At 45.0% G+C, this 17,835-nt stretch overlaps 1 protein-coding gene across 3 annotated transcripts in view; it reads left to right on the top strand.

Moving 5' to 3' along the window:
• Window positions 1-17,835, top strand: part of ADCY8 (adenylate cyclase 8) — a 219,017-nt gene that overhangs the window by 74,970 nt on the left and 126,212 nt on the right. For all 3 annotated transcript variants that reach the window (XM_060286929.1, XM_060286928.1, XM_030875821.2), the window contains exons 3-4: window positions 1,371-1,501; window positions 9,117-9,228. In XM_060286929.1, coding sequence (XP_060142912.1) covers window positions 1,371-1,501; window positions 9,117-9,228 — 243 coding nt within the window. The remainder of the gene's footprint in view (window positions 1-1,370; window positions 1,502-9,116; window positions 9,229-17,835) is intronic.

Below are 17,835 nucleotides of genomic sequence, written 5' to 3'. Positions count from 1 at the left end.
AGATCCCACATGCCGTGGAGCGGCTGGGCCTGTGAGCCATGGCCGCTGAGCCTGCGCGTCCGGAGCCTGTGCTCCGCAACGGGAGAGGCCACAACAGTGAGAGGCCTGTGTACTGCAAAAAAAAAAAAAAAAAAAAAAATCAATCAGCTTATGTCACTCCCCTGCTTAGTATCACGCGGTGCCTTCCAGCTTTAGCTGGAATTAAATGCTAACATCTCAGGCAGGCCTGACACATTTATCTACACCTCCAACCTCATTGACTGTCACCACACCCCTCTATCACCACCCTCCAGGCACACCATTGCTCTCTGTTTGTCTCAGGACATTTGCACCTGCTGTTTCCTCTTCCTGGAGCTCCCTTCTCCTTGTACCACACAGGGCTGGCTCATTCCAAACTTTCATGTATCTGTTTACATATCAGTTTCTCAGAAAAGTCGTTCCCAACCCCCTATTTGAATCCTGTTATCAGCCATGATACTCTCTGATCATGACCTGTCCTTGCTCGGCACTTGTCACCTTTTGTAAGTATGTGTGGGGATGTTTGGGTGTGTGTATTTAATGTCTGTATTCCTTATTAGAATGTAAGCTCCACAGTAGTAGGGCTGTCATGCATTTGGTTCACCGCTGTATACCCAACAGTCAGCACAGTGCCTGGCAAATAACAAGTACTCCGTAGATATTTGTCATGTTCGTAGGATGGTACGAAATTAGCAATTCCTCGAGAAGTCAGCCAAGAGCCCCATCACTTCTACACGGTCCATCCACCCTTCTGAGACCCAGTGGTCAGCCTAACAAGACTGTCCCTCGTCAACTGAAGAAAAAATTCACAATCTGAAAGTTGAGAGTTATGTTTTATTCAGCAGACTTTGTGAGGACATCAAGCCCGGGACACAGCATCTCAGATAACGCTGAGAAAACTGTTCCAAAGAGGCAAGGTGGGTGGGAGGGAGCCGAGATATATAGGAGTTTTTGCAACAAAGGACCAGGTAGTTGGAACATCAAAGGATTACTGTTAATTAAAGAAAACCAGATATCTCAAGTTAAGCAGTTTAGTGCTTTTCTATGTATAGGAAGATACAGGAGTCTGGGCTCATTGAAATCATGCTTTTGATATGCAGCTCAGCTCTCTGGGGCCAGCATCCTGTGTTTTCTCATGCTGAGTTTCCTCAGGGTGCACCTCTGTGGGGGGCTGCAGCAGCTGACTGCTAGATGGGCTTGGCAGTGGGCGGGCCGTTTGTCTCCATCCTGGGTTCCCTTTGGGCTCACCGTCCAGGCGGCTGTAACGTAATGGCCTGATGGCTGCAACATCTCTTGTTTACCGATACGGCAGGCAATACTTTAGTTCTCACCCTTACATCTGTGTGTCCCAGGAGCGGCTTGTGCTGTCTGTGCTCCCCCGGTTTGTCGTCCTGGAGATGATCAATGACATGACCAACGTGGAAGACGAGCACCTGCAGCATCAATTCCACCGGATCTACATCCACCGCTACGAGAATGTCAGGTGAGAAACGGGACACCTCGCCCAGGTCTCTGCGTGATCCCCGTGCTCCTGGCTGCGCTCACCTCATGGCCATGACTTCTGTCTGCCCGAATGTCAGCGCCTTTCTTCAATTGGTTGAGTAGTTCATTACCTAGTGATTATTCATCAGAGAGTTCTACATTTCCAAATTGAGGCTCGAGAAGAGTGTCTGCAGTTAAATTTGCTGGTTGACTTACCACCTGGCTCCCCTGCAGTAGGCTTGCCTGCCTTTACGTTTTGAGTAGGAAAGGCAAAAGCCTTTTACACTATGATGGGAAAAATAATTCCAGAATGTGATCTGGAGGCCTCAGGGGTGTTCTTTATATTCCGTGTAAGTGTCTTTAAAACAATACCAGAAAAAGGACTACAGCTTATTCTTCTTTTGCAAACATATTTTTGGTCACTCATTCACCCATCCATCCATTCTGCATCTACTGACCCTTCCACCCATTCACACACCCAACCATCCATCCCTTCATCCATCCATCCATCAGTGCCCTCTCTTTGCCCAGCACTGTGCCAGACAATATACCTCTTCAGTGAGACAGACCTGTTCAGAATCCCAATTCTACCTCTTCCTTGTGTATGACCTTGGGCAATTTACATACCTGACTCTCAGAATCCTTCTCTGTAAAATGGGCGCTTTAATAGCCACCTTACAGGGGTTTATGTAGATGATGTGAGTGAAGATATATACAAAGCACAGGACTGGCATAAGCATATAGTAGAGCATTAAGCATGTTGTAGATTGTTTCAGACATATTTCCTCGTTGCAAGCAGAAAAAGAATCCAGCCCCAGCTGATGTAAAAGAAATGTATTGGAGGGCTACATGGGGGCTCCCAGAGTCACTGGGGAAGGACGGAGAGGCGGGCTCAGGAAATGGGCCGGGAAGAAGAGGAAGGCACAGTCAAAATCACAGCAGGGCACTAGGCCAGTGAGGACGCTGCTTCCACTGTACCTGAAGAATCTGTTCCCGAGGAATCCGTTCCCTGTGCTACCAACCCTGTCCCAGACACAGCTGCCTCCTCTGCACACAGAATTCCTCCGCAGCCCCCAGGATCTGGACTGGCTGCCTTTGTCCTGCCCCGCTCTCTGACCCCCCTGCCTCTTTGCATCTCAGGTTAAGCCTGAGGCAGACGTGTCTGACTGAGCCCAGTCATTCCCCAGACGTGACTAGGACGCAAATATCTGACATTTTCAGCTTGTACAGGAGAACTATATCTCCCTCCCACCAAACATCATAGGGTGGGAATTTCCCAAACATAGGGGAACATCTGTAGGTTGAACAGCTCTAAAAATGACCAGTGGTACCCCCTTAGTTCCTTTCCTCCTAACTTTGGTAGGAGGGAAGAACAACTTTTCCTTCTCACCGGCATCTCTGGGTGTTTTTCTGGTGTGCCAGGGCACTTATGTGAATGCAAGTCTAACAGAAGTCTTGATTCTAACGCAACCTTTTAGCACATATATCAGTGTAGGTCATTCGGGGTCTCATCCAAGAATTGAGCTACACTGGCTTAGATGCTTGAATTTGCAAAGAGCCCCTTGTCAAACAGCAACTCTAATAAAAGATGCACTCCAGATCTAGGAATTTGTCCCACAGACAGTGGGAACTCGTCAATACCAATTCTAGAACAACGGGCTCAAGGCAGTACTAGTCATTATAATACAGTGTGAGGTTCTATTATTAAGTAAGCAAAGGACAGTAAGAGATCATAAAAAGAGGAAGACCCAGGGTGGGGATGGAGGTGCGTAGAGAAACATTCCTAGAAGGGGTGATCCTTATTTGCCTTCTTTGAAATTGAGTCCGCCAAGTGAAAAAAAAAAATCAAAGAAAGGAATCCTAGGCAGAGGAATCAGCACAAGTGAAGGCGGAACAGTGAGATAAAATTAAGAAAAATGCAAAATATATATCATATATTTGACATATATGACATATTATGAAATATGTATTGACATAGTATAATGATTCATATATAATTATAATGGTATGTAATTTAATGAAGTATAATGAAATAAGACATATTATAAAATATATATGACATATTACAAAAGTGTCTGTCACCACGGAGAAAGAGGAGAAAAAAAAAAACGGCCCTTCATAAAGAAAAAAATAAACAAGCCTGCACACCCACATCAACCTACTTGGGAGCCTTAAGTTCATTAAAAGGCATGTCTGGAGTTCTTCCTGCACTTATCAGTTTTCAGTGCTTCCCTTAGTGAAGAACAACTAAAGTTACTTCTGCACCCTGCACCCTGCCCGTTTATCTTAAATCATTGAACTGAGATTTTGTGCTCCAGACTCTTTTCCAGAACTTCGCACCGCACTAAATTGAGATTGCGTTTGCTGCCCTGCATTCCCAGCGGTCTCAGCTCGCAGTGAAGGAGCCACTTCTAATGGGAGAAGAATGTGCAGAGGTCCTGGCAGCTGGAGGGGCCCCTCCCAGCCGTTCACAGAGGCAGTGGTGGCGAGATGCCCACAGCCCCGCTGGTCCTGGGAAGATGCACTCAACTCGGGGCGGTGGAGCCCCTCCTGCCCATTGCAAGGCTGCTGGGTGCTAAAATAGGACCAGAGATGAAAAATGCAGAAGAGGATGGGCCTTAGCCCGTGTCTGAGAGCAGAGTCGGGCCGGCTGCGACACCCTGTTCCCTAGCCCCCCAGAGCACACCCACTGCAGGAAAGGGAGCATTTTTGAAATCATTTCCCATCCTGTCACTGTCTTTGAGGAAACCCACCTGGTTCATTCTTTTTTCTCTGTTGCTTTTTTGTTGGTATGGTTTTGTGACCTTTCCCTGAAAACAGTCTGCTATAAATGTCTAACTCAGTCATGTTTCATACAGCTCGTTGCATCCTGTCCGGGTAAGGTGCAGTAAGAGGCGCCGCGCCTGGCGACATGAGTGGCCGAGGGTGGACTGGGGCGAGTGGATCAGGGTTTTCATCCCAGAACGCTTTGCATGAGTCCCCTGTGAGACTTCGGTTGCGTCATTTCATCTTTCCGGATCTCCGTTTCCTAATCCAAAACCCAAGCTGCTTGAAATGGACAAAACATTTGGACTGTCAAGTCGATTTCAGCTACAAACATACGAGCCTTCAGCAGATTCATTCTGGAGCTCCACATGGCCCCTCGGCTTTTTATGAGAAGCCATTTGGGCTTCCAATCCCATCTGCCCAATTCCGCTTCTCTTTCCTTATTCCCCATGTAGTTAAGGCATTTCTTGCGCTAGTTAGGGGAATGCTCTAACAAATAACCTCTCAGTTTCAATGATGTAAACTCAATGTAATTCATCCACACAACTCCCCCTGGCTTATATTCCCTGCCAGTGGGTGATTCAGGGATAAAGTCTCCTGCATTTCACAGCTGTATCACCCCCTTGGGCTTCAAAGTTGTCGGCATTCAGCTCTTGGAGAGAAAAGGGTAGAAAAGGCACACCTGCTTCTTTACCACCTCAGCCCAGAAATGGCATCTATCACTCTGCTCAGATTCCATTGATGGGACCTGATTCCATGGCTCCACCTCGATACAAGAGGGGCACAGAGCCCCTGCTAGTGGGCTAGTGAGAGGCAGGCATGGATTTGGTGGACAGTTAGCTTCTCTACCAGAGCTCCCTGGCCCCGTTCCTTTTGCCCCCAAACCCCATGCCATGTACATTTGCTGGCATAACTCAGTCTACTCGCTTTCTTGAATGACTGTTTCTTCCCAGCCAGGCCTGTCAACATGTACAGTCATCACATTGAAGCCCAATCCGGCCTCTGTACCCTGACCCCAAATTAAATCTCGGAGACAGAGTTTTGGGTGAAGTAGAAAAGAATAGCTTTATTGCTTTGCCAGGCAAAGGGGGCCACAGCGGGCTCCTGCCCTCAAAACTGTGTGTTCTGACCAACCTGGCGGGGGTAGTGAGGAGTTTTATGGTAATGGTTCAAAGAGGGCGTGATCAGCTCGTGGACACTCTTCTGATTGGTTGGTGGGGAGGTAAGTGGGAGTCGGCATCATCAACCTTCCGGTTCCACCCGGTCTGGGGTCTGCCTGCTTGTGGGCAGCAGACAGTTAACTTCCCCCACCTGGTGGAGGTTTCAGTGTCTGCAAAAAGCTCAAAGATGTCGTTATGTGTATCCCTTGAGGGGGAACCAGGACCCTGCCCCAAGGCTGCACTATTGTTTCTGGACTGTTCCTCCCTTGTCCCTGCATCCCCTCCCTTCCCTGATTAGCAGCAGTTTGAACCTGCTAGTTGGAACTCAGGGAAGGTCATGGAGGCTGAGTGAAGCCTATTTCCTGTAATCAAGAAATGGGGGACACAGAAAGGCTTTTGTGCCCAGGAGCCCCACAGGGTCCTGCTTGGTTTTAACATTGGCCTTGCAGACTACCATTTCACATACAAGCAAAATGCAGTTGAGTGGAGCTAGAGAACTTGGCTTTGGAGGTCTGTTTGTGTGGCCATCTATTAAACACTCTCCGATTCCCAAAAATTTCCACAAGGAGTTACATACATCCACTTATTGAGGACTATGCCGTGATTTACAAGTGATCTCCTTTCAGTAATCCTGCAGAGTAGCTTTAATGATCTCTGCTTTGTTATAAAGAAAATGGAAGCTCAGAGTGGTTAAATAACCTGCCCAAGAACACAAGTTAGGAATAAAAGTCTACACAGGGCTCGCGTTCCTAATGAGTCTAGTGAAGTCTCCTTGAGGACTCTGTTTTCAGAGTGACTAATAGGTAACATAGCTTATTTTTAGCCAAATAAACAACTTATATAAGCAAATTAGATCTGACAATTAATATGGCCTCTTCGGTATAGTCATCTGGAAGATTACAAGTTTATACCTAGAGTCAAAAGAACTGACCGTGAGCCCAGCACCTGGGGGGAGCAGAATGAACAAGAGAGAACCAGGGCCCTGGTTTCTGCTTCTTGTATTTTGCTCAACAAACTCTTATTGCATAACTATGACTTAAACCAGGGCTTCTCCATCTTTAAGGTGCACACAAGTCACCTAGGGCTCTTGTTAAATTCTTGTTAGATTCTGATCCAGTGGGTCTGGGGCAGGGCCTGAGATCTGCATGTCTAACCAGCTCCCAAGAGATGCCAGCAGTGGCCATAACCACACTCTGAGGAAGGAAGACTCAATTCTGAAGATTCCTTATCTGTAAATGGAAATGATCATCCTAGGTCCTACCTCATAGGTTGTTATGAGGAATGAACGAGTTCATACATGTAGAACTCTTAGAGCATATCAAGTCCACAGTTAACACTCTGTAAGTATTGCTGCTACTATTGTTTCAGGTTTCTGTCAACAGGAATTCTTTTAGCCACAAGTAACAAATAATCCAGTTAATGGTCAGACTCTCTTCCTTCTCTGTTACCTCTTTCTCTCTTCCCAACCATTCAATCATAGTGCACTTTTGTACAATAACGATGGAGAGAGCTAATGCATTTACGGAGCACTTACTCTGCCAGGCACCGTGCTAAACACTTGCTACCCACTAGTGAGGTAGGTACTACAATCATCTTCAGTAGATAAAATAAAGTATTGGAGAAGTTCATAGTATTCATAAGTGGGGACCTGGGGTTTGAACCCCAGTCTGTCTAGACTCAAATCCTATGCATGTGACCAGCTACTATGCCACCAGAAAGCTGTAGAGGACAGTGACAGTGTACTGACCCTGCCAGAGGAAGCCTTATACATTAAAAATCTAAAGGTATCACTCCCACGCTTAAAACCCTTCACTAGCTTTCCATCATGTTTAGGGAAAAGTCTGTATTCATCAACCTGGCTAATCAAGCCCTTCCATATTGTTCCTCTGCTCACTTCTCTGACCTCATCTCTCTCTCTCTCTTTTCCTTCCTCCCTCCTTCTTTCTCTCTTTTTTTTCTCTCCCTCTTCCCTCTTCTCTTCCCACCCTCCTTGCTCAATACTACCCTTTGACTAGCTGTCCTTGAATGCTTGCAGAACCCTGGTCCATTTGCTTGTTCTTCCACCAGACCCTAGTATGTGCTGATCTCTCGCTAAGAGCAGCCATTCATTTACTCACTTTACCCATCAAGTCCCCGAGGTCCTTCAAGACTCAGCCTGGACTTTGCTTCACTAGAAAACTCCTGATCCCCCAATGGCTGGTCATCCCCAGTGTGTGTCTTTTTATCACAGTAGTCATTGCCTATGTTGTTTCTGTCTTTCTCTTTGTCAGCCCAACTCCATTCCCCATACTCTGAGCATCTGAGGACATGCACTGAGGCTTCTTTATCATTTAATACAACTTCCTAGCACAGTGCGTAGCTGGTCACATAGTAGATACATAAATATTTGCTAAAATAATTAAGGCATTATCTAATTAATTAAAGCAATAGTTTTTAAACTGAGGTCTAAAAATTCTTAATGAGAATCTGAATGGGCTTCTGGGAAGGTACAGATCCCTTGAAATGAAGTGCAAAATTTTGAATACTTGTACGTTTTTTAGGAACGAGAATCCATTAAAATGGAGACAACTTTAAGAACCACTGAATACCAGGGGTGACCAAAGTAAGTCAATGCACATTCCACAGTGCCTTCCTGCTGATTCACCTAGTTCATTAAAACTAGTCACACCAATGGTAGGACACCATTATTTTATGTAACACTAAGAAAAATAATCAAAAAGTTTGACACACTGCAGAATGCCGTCAGTTTCAGAGATGATCAAACACGAGAATCAAGAAAATACGAATACACTTTTTGGTGTTCCATCCTCCCTCTCAGAGGTGTCCCTGTGATTGCGTCAGTCCCTGAGATGGTGTGTTAAGGTGGGTGAAGCAGTGCCCCACCGTGCAGTTCAGCCACGTGCACGATCCCGACTCTGCCCCGGGCTACTAGTAAATGTTGAGCAAGTTTCCCTCCTCTCTGAGGCTCACTTTCCTCATCTTCACAATGGAATGAACAGTCCCTTCCCCACAGGGTAACTGGATGGATTAACAAGACAGTGTTCATTCAGTGCCTTGCGTTTATAAGGCTTTCAAGGACTGCCCCTTCCCTTCCACCTAGCCATATGCATAGTATCAGACCTCACCTAACTTAGTAAATGTGCGTTTCAGTTAATTAATTATTCTGCCTAAGGTCTCCCAGGCTTGCTACCTATTTCCACAATTTTTGGAAAATGCCTAACTCTGTTTGCCTGCCGTTTTGGGTAGAGTATACGTGTGTCATTGGGCTGAAGATAACGAGGTTTCGCATTCTTCTGTCCCCGTGTCCATTTTGCTCTGTGCTCATGCAGTCTGCTTTGCGGTTCATTGTGAAAATGTAGAGATAATTCATAGTGCTTCATTTTGCTTTCCACAATAAATTGATCTATTCCTAGTGAAAAATTCCCTTTTGTGTTGTTTGCGTTGCCCACACTCCACAGCCCTGCAGAGGAAGAAGGGCTTTCCGTTGCCTATCTTGTCCTTCCTGAACCCCTGGGTGGACTCTCTGCTGAGATGTTTGTTAAACACTGAGGCATTCCTTGAGACCTCCGTGGCAAGAAGAGCTAAAATCTCAGACCACACTTGGTTTGTTTGAATCGTGATGTGTCTCCCAGGATAGATTAAAATATTAATGTGCTTTTCTCCCCACCCGATCCCTTCCCTGTTGTCCAGTATTCTTTTTGCAGATGTCAAAGGATTTACCAACCTCTCCACGACCTTGTCCGCCCAGGAGCTGGTCAGGATGCTCAACGAGCTCTTTGCTAGATTTGATCGACTGGCCCACGTGAGTTGAATTTAATTGCCCCCTAGTCTTTGCAGGAGTGAGGGACTGCATGCGGAACGAGGGAAGAGAGGGACTCAGCCTTCATCACCAATGTCATTACCATTCCGCATCCTGACCCCAGACATGGATTCCTGACCCTCGCGCCTGCTGGGGACCGATGTTAGTTATTCACAGGTCTCGGACGGGAGGTTTGTCAGATTTTCCTAGCTGAGAGACAGCTGGTTGAGTGACAATTAAACCAAAGTCCTTTTTAATTTGCTTTCCATTTCCCCCTGCCTGTGGCCGGGCACCATCCAGCTGCAGCCTCAGGGTTGCTTCATGCAGGAATGACTGCCTGAAGTTTCCCAGCCAACCGCGGCCATCTGGAATGAATGAGTCTCTTCTCAAGGACCAGTGAGCTACTGGCCCATCCCGCCACCATTTTGTTTGACCTAAGAGCTTTGTTTTTAGCCGACCAGACCTACCTTTCTTTTTCTGCTGGCTTGGCCAGAGCTAAAATAGAGAAGAGGTTAAAGGGAATGAACGTTTGCCACCAAAACCCAGATTCCTAGTCCTCAAGCCACTCACATTACAGAGGAATGTCACTGTCATGCTATATTTTAGAGTGGGTTTGGGGTTCAAATTGGCATGCCTTGACTTCCTACTTTGTAAAGGGTGTATACTAGTGTCCATTTCACAGGCTGTCCTGAGAGTTTAATGAGACCGCATCAGTGGGAGTTCATTGTTAGGTTATCAAAATGTCCTATTTTAAGGCTGCCTCACTCCAACAGAGATCCATTCACACTTGCATCTGAGCACCTAGTAGGTGTTGTGTTGGTAACATGGGAATAACTAAAACACACTTTCCCCCTTAGAGCTAAGTCTAGTCATGGATACCTAAAAAAGTCATCAATGTACAATGTGCTATATGCCATGATGAAGGGAAGTCTAGAGTGCTATGGGAACACAGAAACAACATATAACCCTTGGATCAGAGAAGACTTCCGGGAGAAAGTGATTCTTAGACTGGGTCTTAAAAAGGAGAAAACAAATAGAATACCGTTCATCAATAAAAAGGAATAAATCACCAATACCTGTATCAACATCAGTGAATCTCAACTGCAATATGACAAGTGAAAGAAGCCGGACACAAAAGGCTAGACACTTTATGATTCCATTTGTAAGACATTCTAGAAAAGACAAAAATTATAGGGACAGGAAAGAGATAAGTCATTGTCAGGAGGGATGAGGGGTGGAGGGAGTGGACTGATTGCACAGAAGCATAGGGTGAGGTGATTTGGGGAGTGATCCGGTTGCTCTATATGTGAGTGTGACTGTACACATTTACCAAAAAGGTAAATTTTATTGTATAAAAATTATATACCGGGGCTTCCCTGGTGGCACAGTGGTTGAGCGTCCGCCTGCCGATGCAGGGGACACGGGTTCGTGCCCCAGTCCGGGAAGATCCCACATGCCGCGGAGCGGCTGGGCCCGTGAGCCATGGCTGCTGAGCCTGTGCGTCTGGAGCCTGTGCTCCAAACGGGAGAGGCCACAACAGCGAGAAGCCTGCGTACCGCACAAAAAAAAAAAAAAAAAAAAAATTATATACCAATTAGGTGTAAAATTGAGGTGAAGAAGGCAGGGAAGGTCCTTGTATGCAGAGGGGAAAACAAAAATTAAGATGCTATATGTGTAGAGAACCAGAAGAGATTTAGCACTGCTGAAAGGAGAATTCAAGGTAGGGAGTGGTAGAGGTGAGGCTAGAAAAATAAGCAAGGACCTGCCAAGGACCCTGCATTGTAATCTGTAGCTACTGGACAGCTATTGAGTAGGAGACTGACGTGAGCAGAAGAAGAGGTGGAAACTGAGGTCTCCTCCTGTTGGAAGGGTTGGATTAACCTGAAGGACTAGTAATTTGAAGGTGGGGAAGAATATGCACCATTTCTTTTTATTGTTGCCTCAAGGGCGGTTGGTGCCAGTTACACGTAGTTATTCTACGTTACTTCCTGGTTCTGAATATTTCTGCTCAGAGATACTAAGATGAACAAAAATGACCCTCCAAAGAAGACTGAGAGACGTGATCAAGGTCCGTTTCTGGTGTCACAGTAATCCCCATCGACTCAGAGAAAGGGTCGTTATGTAAAATGTAATCCAAGTTGTTCAGCCAACACTTATTGTGTACCTACTAGGTGCCAGGAACCGTGCAGCGCTCTGGCGAGACAAAACCAGTCCCTGCCCTCAGCGTCTGCTAAGGGAGAGAGACAAGTCCGTAAAATTCGCAGGACAGTGTGGTGCAGGCAATAGGCACAGAAGTCCTGGTGGACGGAAGAAGGAACAGTCGGTGCTTGGGGTGAGGAGGGCGGTAACGTAGCACCATGAAGAGAAGAGGCTATACGCAGCTGGGCGTGAGGGAGAGCGGGACCTTTCCCGGCATCAGATTAGACAATGAAGAGCCTTCCAGGCTGAGCCATGATGCAAAGGCAGGAAAGTGTGGAAATGTGGCTGCTTATTTGGGGAGCTATAAGGAGCTCAAGATTGCTGGAGCACAAAGGGCATGGGAGACTGCAGTGAGAAGTGAGCTTGAAGAGGAAAGGGAAGCAGGTCTGGAGGGCACCATGCGACCTTTTAAGGAACGTGGACTTGGTCCTGTAGCCCGGGCTCTTTGCCCTGGTTACAGTGTACGTGGTGGGAGAAGAGGGAGTGAGATGGGGGTGCACAGCTCATCGAGCCCCAGTGGGCGCAAGAAGCTATAGTCCATCTTCTGGACAATGAGTCTTACTGAAAGATTTAAAGAAAAAAATCAAATTAAACACATACCAGTGAGGGAGTAAAATTATTATTAATTTTGATCATATTTAACATTCGTAAACTGCCTGGTGTTCATTATGCACTAGACTGCGTTATTTGCCCTGGATTGCCTAATTCAGTTCTTAAAACAAACCCACAAGAGAGGTTCTTTATTGTTCCCATTTTACAGAACAAGTGACTGAAACTCAAAGAAGTAAAATAATCTGCCCAGAACCCCTGGTAGGTGGTGCATCTGTGATTCAGACCGTCTGAGACCAGGTGCTCACTCCTGACCACTGAGCAGTGCCCCAGGCACTTCAGGGGATGGAGCTCGATGTCAGAGATGTATTGCCGCCCATGCCAGCCCACTTGCAGATTTAGATTTCTAGAACTTCAGCTATGGGCTGGACTTCAATTAACTGTACAGATCCCCTCTCTGAGTCTCAGTTTTCCTATCAGAATTATAATGAAGGATAAATGAAACAATACACAGAGACTGGCTCAAAATAAGTACTCAGCACCCGTAAGTACTCCGTCACTCCCACTCTACCCCCTACCCCATCCCTACCCACCCTAGCTGCATCAGTCTGTTCTACTCTAGGGGCTTCTATGGAAAAGCTTGAGAAACTCTGCCAGTGAAAACAATTCTACTCACCTTGGAATGAGAAAACCTACTTTAAATGTTTTTGCCCCCAGCCTTAGGCAAATCACTTCACCAAGTGGGTCACAGACTTTGCTTCTGTGTAAAAGGGGATTGGACTTGCCTTTTGTGATACCTTTTAGCGTCAGAATTCTGTGGCTTTATGATGATCTCTCTCTGCCTTGCCATAATTATTTGCTTTAGATTTTCATTATGTCGTACATCTGACAGAACCCACTTCCCATGTAAATATGATCCATTGCACCTTCCCGTTTATCCACTGCATTATTGTGATGCAGGCAAAAACTTCCAAGCCTTCTGTTAAAGATCCTCTCAGTGTGGTTGAATTCCTCAGTGCCCTTGTGGCTGCTCAAAGCAGAGTGTTTTTGACCCTTTCTAGTGCCCTTGGCAAACTCTAGTAACTTTTGATCTTTGATCTTGTTTTAAAAAAATAAAGTAGTCCTGGACTTCCCTGGTGGGGCAGTGGTTAAGAATCCGCCTGCCAATGCGGGGGGCACGCGTTCAATCCCTGGTCCGGGAAGATCCCACATGCCGTGGAGCAACTAAGCCCACGAGCCACAACTACTGAGCCCGCGAGCCACAACTACTGAAGCCTGCGTGTCTAGAGCCCGTGCTTCGCAACAAGAGAAGCCACTGCAATGAGAAGCCCGTGCACCGCAACGAAGAGGAACCCCCGCTCACAGCAACTAGATAAAGCCCGCACACAGCAATGAAGACCCCAAAATAAATAAAATAAATAAATTTATAAAAAAAATAAGTAAATAAAGTAGTCCCTATCTACTCCTCTCCCTAACAAATTAGGAATGAAAAATATGTATGCTATTATCGTGGCTTTAAAATCAACATCATTACATCTTAAGCCTTGTTTCAGATTGCTGACAAAACGGGAAGCAACCTAAATTATTGTTACAAGGAACAATTCCAACACTATGGAAAACTAACCAATAGATTTTAAAGAATGAGATAGCTATTTCTGTACCTACATAGAAAGAATTTCAAGACATGTTGTTGCATGATAAAGCATGTCTCAGATCTATAAACATAGTATGATCCATTTATGGCTAAAGAGCATAAAAAATGGTGCATATATATAAACATAGAAATGTATATATTAATGCATAACAGCCTCTAAAGAGGGGAAAGGAGACCAGGTTTCCAGGGTGTGGTGTGTCTGAGGGGGAGAGGCTACTAAAGGAGACTTATCTACAGTTTCATTTTTACTAGGACAATATATTCATGTGTTAATTTGTATAATTACAATTAGATACAGTACTATAAAAATTGTCATGATTTCTAATATAACTTTTTAAAGTGCATTCATAGCACTAATGTTTTTGTTCTGAGAGTCTTTTTTCTTTTCATTTTTTTTTCTGATTACTAAAGCAATACTTGTCCATTATGTAAAATTCAAACATCAAAGCTAGAGACAATAGAGAAAGTATGTATCCCTGTAATCTTACCCCTCCTCAAAGATATAACCATCTTTGATAATTTGGTGCCTATATCTCCTCGGTGTTATGTGCATACATGGTTTCATAACTTCTCTGGATTTTTTCCCAAGATTTTTAATCATATCAAAGCCATCAAGATGGGAGGAAAAGGATTATATTAAGACTTACTCGATAAAATTTACAAGACCCTCACCCTACTTTATTTTTCTTTTTCAGTATCTTTTTTCAAAGCAACCTGGCTTTTTTAATGTGAGTTTTTCAAAGCAGTTTCTGGTAAAAAGAAGTTGCTTGGATATTACTGTCAAATCGTCTGACAGCTCACAGGAATTGATCAGAAAAATGTATCTGCAAATTGACAGAACTTGACAGACGAGAAGACAGGCCTTTCATATTTATATTTATATATACATACATGATTGGTATATATACACATATGCATATATACATACCATTTATATGGGGCCCACAGTTTTTCAAGGAGGCTGCCAGCTTCACCTTTTGTTTAGAAGAAAAATGAACCCTGGGTTACAAACATCTTCACTTTCCAAAGGGTAATGAACTATTTTACAGATCTCCTTCCAAAACACATTTTTGTCAGGAGATCTACCATTCTGGACTCTGCCATAATTTCTGCAGTTTTGTAAGGAAAGAGCATGGAGTCCCAAAGTCAAACAGACATGCTGTGAATTCCACTTCTGTCTCTCACTTGCTGTGTGACCTTCACTTCCTTAAGCCATCTATGAAGTGGCACATGACTCAGAATGTGGTCATAAAGACTAAACAAGATCAATATAATGCCTTTAACACATAGCCTGGCACATAGTATGTGCTCAATAAATACACCTGCCTTTCCCTAAAGTTTTCCAAAATGTTTTCACCTCTGTTTGCATGGAAAAATCACTGATTTGGAGCTTCTGAATATCATATATAATCCATATCCATTACTTTTTAGCCAGCTGCTCTGTGGCCCAGGAAGTTTTCCATCTGTCTTACACTGAAATTTTCATATCTAAAAACATGGTCTGCCATGTTCAGGGTTATTGTGAGACTCAAAGGAGAAAAGATAAGGCACAGCATTAAATGTGGAGAAGACTCTTTTCAGGTTAGCTGTCACTGGCATTGCTAGTTGATGACCATGCTTACTTAGTTATGTATTAAGGGCAAGGGGACCATTTTCACATGCGTCACATATAGGGAATTGAAACCCACTTATCAGTGGCTTCAGTGACTTATCGAAGGTCAAACAGCTGGTAAATTTGACTAGAACGCGGAGGTCTGATTCTTAGACCAAAGTATTTCCTGCTCTACCCTTTCCCTCCCCCCTCCCCATTGTCAACAGGGAGGCAGATCTCTGTGCTGACCAGGCTACCAACAGCCCGAGTCACAACACGCTCTGCCCCAGAGACCATCTGAAGGCAAAGTGTGGCTGATTGAAGTCACCAACCCCTCCCTCCCAGCCTCAGTGTTCTCCGCTGCAGAATCAGAATAAGGGATTTGCTCCTTTGCAAACAAATGTTAGGAAGTTTTAACTTGTGGCCACATGCGAGATACATATATGTATATGCATATAAAAACTCGCTACATCGCTGTAGGATATACACAACATATATATATACAGCAGTATAGGTAGTACAAATATGTACAGCAATTGTGTGTGTGTATTTATATATATATATATACACACACACACACACACACACACTTCAATGTATTGAGTTTTTATCATTCATTTCATTTAGTGCCAGGAACTTTCCTTTAGTCCAAGAATATGTCTTTTTACTTTTTTGGTGTTAAAAACGCCCTTTCTTTTATAAAGTGATGGGGATAGGTGGTAGTTTGGTTGTTATTTTTGTATGTTGATGGACTTTTCATACTTCCTTGGCAAAGCACAAAACTGAACTCTAGAGAAGCGCCTTGGACCTTCTGGGTTTTTGAAGCTTGTCCCGTGGACTCCACAAATCTGGAAACTGCCAGGACCTGTGGGTCAGGTCTCCCTAGTTCCATTCTGGCCATAACAGTCTAGAGCGTCTTAGAAGAAACAAGTGAAGGTCTTGAGCTTCCCTTTTTGCTCTCTTACAAAATTAGTTGCATTGAAGCAGCCAATAGATAGGAACCACACACTCCTAAAAATAACCGCGGGATAGCTGTGCCTGCTATCAGCGTTCTGAAGATCGCATCTGTGCCCATTTGGGAAGGTTGGCAAGGCCCTGGAGATCTGATCCAGACAGGGAAACACCAGAGCCAGTTCTGATTCTCTTTTCCCTGTCTGATATTTGTTTTTTATTGGGAAAGTGATTTCACTTGTTACCCAAACATGATGTCCCGACGCCTGATCAGATTAGGAAACCAGCATGCTGCTTCGTAACTTGGCAGTACCAGGGCATCCACTGTGCTGCTGGCATCTCAAGTAGGCCCCTTTCTGTCTGCAACTCCCCTCCTCATGCCCTTGGACTGTGGTTTCCCAAGGACAGCCCCTAACCCACAAAGCCATAGACCCACAGGCACCTAGGGCTTCAAATCTAGAAGACATCTCAGAGTCGTTCCGTCCCAACCATCTACCCAAGGAGACCTGGAGAGAATCTGCCTGTGTCACAGATAGAAATGTGAAAGAACGAGGACAGGAGTCCAAGTCATCATCACAGAGATGGGTGACGTTAATTTAGCGCCCCATCTGCTGGACCCTATACTAAGCCTTCACATGCCTCATCTTCCTACATCTTTACAATCACACAATGAGGTCCTGTTCTTATCCCCATTTTATAGATGAGGCAATGGAGGCTCAGAGGTTAAGTAATTTACCTAAAAACACACAGTGAGGATGGGGTGGAGGGTCTAGGATTTGATCTGCAATGGGACTCCTCAGCCAGTGCTTTTAGCCCCTATGCTCTACCGCCCCAAGTTCTCTTTGCTCTGTAACCTGCAAAATCCAGCCTATTCCCTTCCAATATGAAAGTATGCACCATTTCCTAGGTACTTGTTGCTCTTTGAAACTTTGTAAGGATCATGTCTTCAAGATTGTGAATCCACCAAACAAACAGGTGTGTCCTGCCTCTCACTGGTGAAGTGATCAGGATAAAAATTGTACCTACCTCCAGGTTCTTGCGAGGGTGCATTCTGTTTAATATATAATAGGGGTTGTTTTAATCATCTTTGTGTCAGGGACAATGCTTGCTTTATGATAGATGCACACCTGATGTTTATCAGTGAGCAAGCATGTGAATCAGTAAATGAATACAAGTATGTACAAGACACAGTCAGCCCCTCTTCTTAAGGTGCCAGTACCGTCGTTGGGAAAGGACTTTATGTAGAGTTGGAACAGTTGGCATCCCTAAGTGATTTATTTTTTAAGTGCTTATTGTTGAGCTAGCAACTGATATAAACTGTTAATCCAGAGACATGTCCCGAGAAGAGATACATCAGTGGGAGGAGGACTTGAGTGTTCAGTATTCCGCGGGGGATTAAGATCAGAAAGCTACCACAGGGCAGAGCTGGGATATGGCCCTGTATCTGTCAAACTCAAAATCCAGTGTTTTTCCATGACTCCGTTCCACCACTGAGCCCTTCAACTCCCCCCTCCAATTTCCTGGGAAGAAAATAGCGGCGCATTTCAAAGGTAGAAGCCCCTGATCCCAAGGTGCAGGGCTGCTGACCCGGCTCCCCTCTTTCCCAAGGCTTTCGGAAGCACTTACCCATCTGTTGACTCAGTCCTTCCCTCTCCCCCCCTTGTTC

Source organism: Globicephala melas, chromosome 17 (assembly GCF_963455315.2).
Source record: "Globicephala melas chromosome 17, mGloMel1.2, whole genome shotgun sequence".
Taxonomy (NCBI): Eukaryota; Metazoa; Chordata; class Mammalia; order Artiodactyla; family Delphinidae; genus Globicephala; species Globicephala melas.
The sequence above is the reverse complement of the archived record's forward strand: the minus strand, read 5'-3'. Positions and strand labels throughout refer to the sequence as shown.